Source organism: Micropterus dolomieu, linkage group LG02 (assembly GCF_021292245.1).
Source record: "Micropterus dolomieu isolate WLL.071019.BEF.003 ecotype Adirondacks linkage group LG02, ASM2129224v1, whole genome shotgun sequence".
NCBI lineage: Eukaryota > Metazoa > Chordata > Actinopteri > Centrarchiformes > Centrarchidae > Micropterus > Micropterus dolomieu.
Genome location: NC_060151.1, coordinates 13824510 through 13826199, shown reverse-complemented (window position 1 = coordinate 13826199; position 1690 = coordinate 13824510). Strand labels below are relative to the sequence as shown.

The 1690-nt window shown below is 41.2% G+C and overlaps 1 gene segment (V, D, J or C); it reads right to left on the bottom strand.

The window, feature by feature from the left end:
• Positions 1-804: 804 nt before the first annotated feature.
• Positions 805-1233, bottom strand: LOC123958779. The segment is given in 2 exon segments: positions 805-1109; positions 1191-1233. Coding segments are annotated over 2 exon segments (348 nt in total).
• Between the last annotated feature and the right edge of the window lie 457 nt (positions 1234-1690).

The window sequence follows — 1690 nt, the reverse complement described above, 5'->3', positions numbered from 1 at the left end:
CCATCGTGTCTGGCTGGATGAGATCAATACTGTTCACACCTGTGGAAACAGAAATCAACATTATCTCCATCATTCATCTGACTATTCAGTGTTTCTAATGTGTTTATTAGTGTGAATCCACTGAAAGCTCCTCACAGGATCCAGCTGCCAGCAGCAGTATCAGAGCTGCAGAGAACATGTTGATGTTGAAGCTGAACTGATGTGAGCTCTTCTGTCCTCTCACTGACACACACACACACACACACACACACACACACACACACACACACACACACACTTCACTTCCTTATGAGTCACTTCTATTTGCATACTGTTGAATAAACTTTTACAATTTATTGAAATCAGTTGAAGATGTAAACGGTGTGTCTTCTCGATTGGCCAGACTAGTTTGAGAAATAGCTTTTTATTTACAGAATAATATTTTTTGAGCTTATATTGATTTAAATGTTACCATCTAGATTGTTAATTTAGCAAACTTATGGCGCTGCACCGATTTCAATTATATTAAGTAAGTAATTAAGTATATTAGTGTAGGTTAATATTGTATGATAAGAGCTTTTCGCTCTAGTTGAATTATGTTGTAATTACAGTAAGGATGTCTTTTTTCAAATGCAGGTGTTGCTGTGAGTCATTAAAAACTGTCCTACCACACTGACAAATACATTTATATTAATGAAGTGTGTTTCATGGTTATTTGGCCATCATTCAAAGGGAAATGTGTTTTCAAAGCTCTGACATGCTTCAGTGCTTCTCATACAGAAACGAGTGTTGTTCAGTTTTTGTAGAGCTTTGTAGTCTGGTGTGTCACTGTGGGTCTCGTGCACAATAATAAACAGCAGAGTCTTCTTGTTTCAGACTCTTCACCTCTAAGTACACAAGGTTTTTGGACGTGTCTTTGGTGATGGAAAACTGCCCTTGGAGACTTTGGGCAAATATTGTGCCAGTTCCACCATCAATGCGTCCGATCCATTCCAGTCCTTTCCCTGGTTTCTGACGAATCCAGTACAGCCAAGCCAGAGAAAGACCTTGCACTTTACAAGACAGAGTGACTGGTTCTCCAGCTCTGCTGACCACTGGCTCTGAGGAGGTGAGGGACTGGCCCTGAGCAGCTGAAAGAGACACAGAGTTTAGATGACAGGGAGCCAGCAAACATCCAAAGCTCCTTTTCTCCTCTGCTGGACTTTACTCACCTGAAATGAGAACCAAGAGGAGGACACTTTGTACAGCTGTCATGGTGGAAACTTAGCTGAGTCTTCATCCATCCATCGTCAACTGCTTATCCTGTGTACAGGGTCGCGCGGGGGTTGGAGCCAATCCCAGCTGACTTTCGGCGAAAGGCAAGCTACACCCTGGACAAGTCGCCAGTCCATCGCAGACTTAGCGAAGTCTCCAACAGCAACAGCTGTAATGAAGGATATATTATGCAGGCATAATGGGTTGGGACTGTGCATCCATCTGTGAATTTGCATTTTACCAGTAAGAGATTTTGGAGATACAGTGTTACATAAAGACTATCTCTGTCAAAAAAATGAGAGCGAGAAAGTGTTATTTACCTTTTCTCTGTGAGTTTTTTACTCATATGCATTTGTGAGAGGCTAAGAATATGTGTTGTGTAGTTAGAAAGAACATTTATTAAGCTGCTCTGTCAGTCTCATTCACTTTCATTTCAAAACTGATCACTCACATCAGT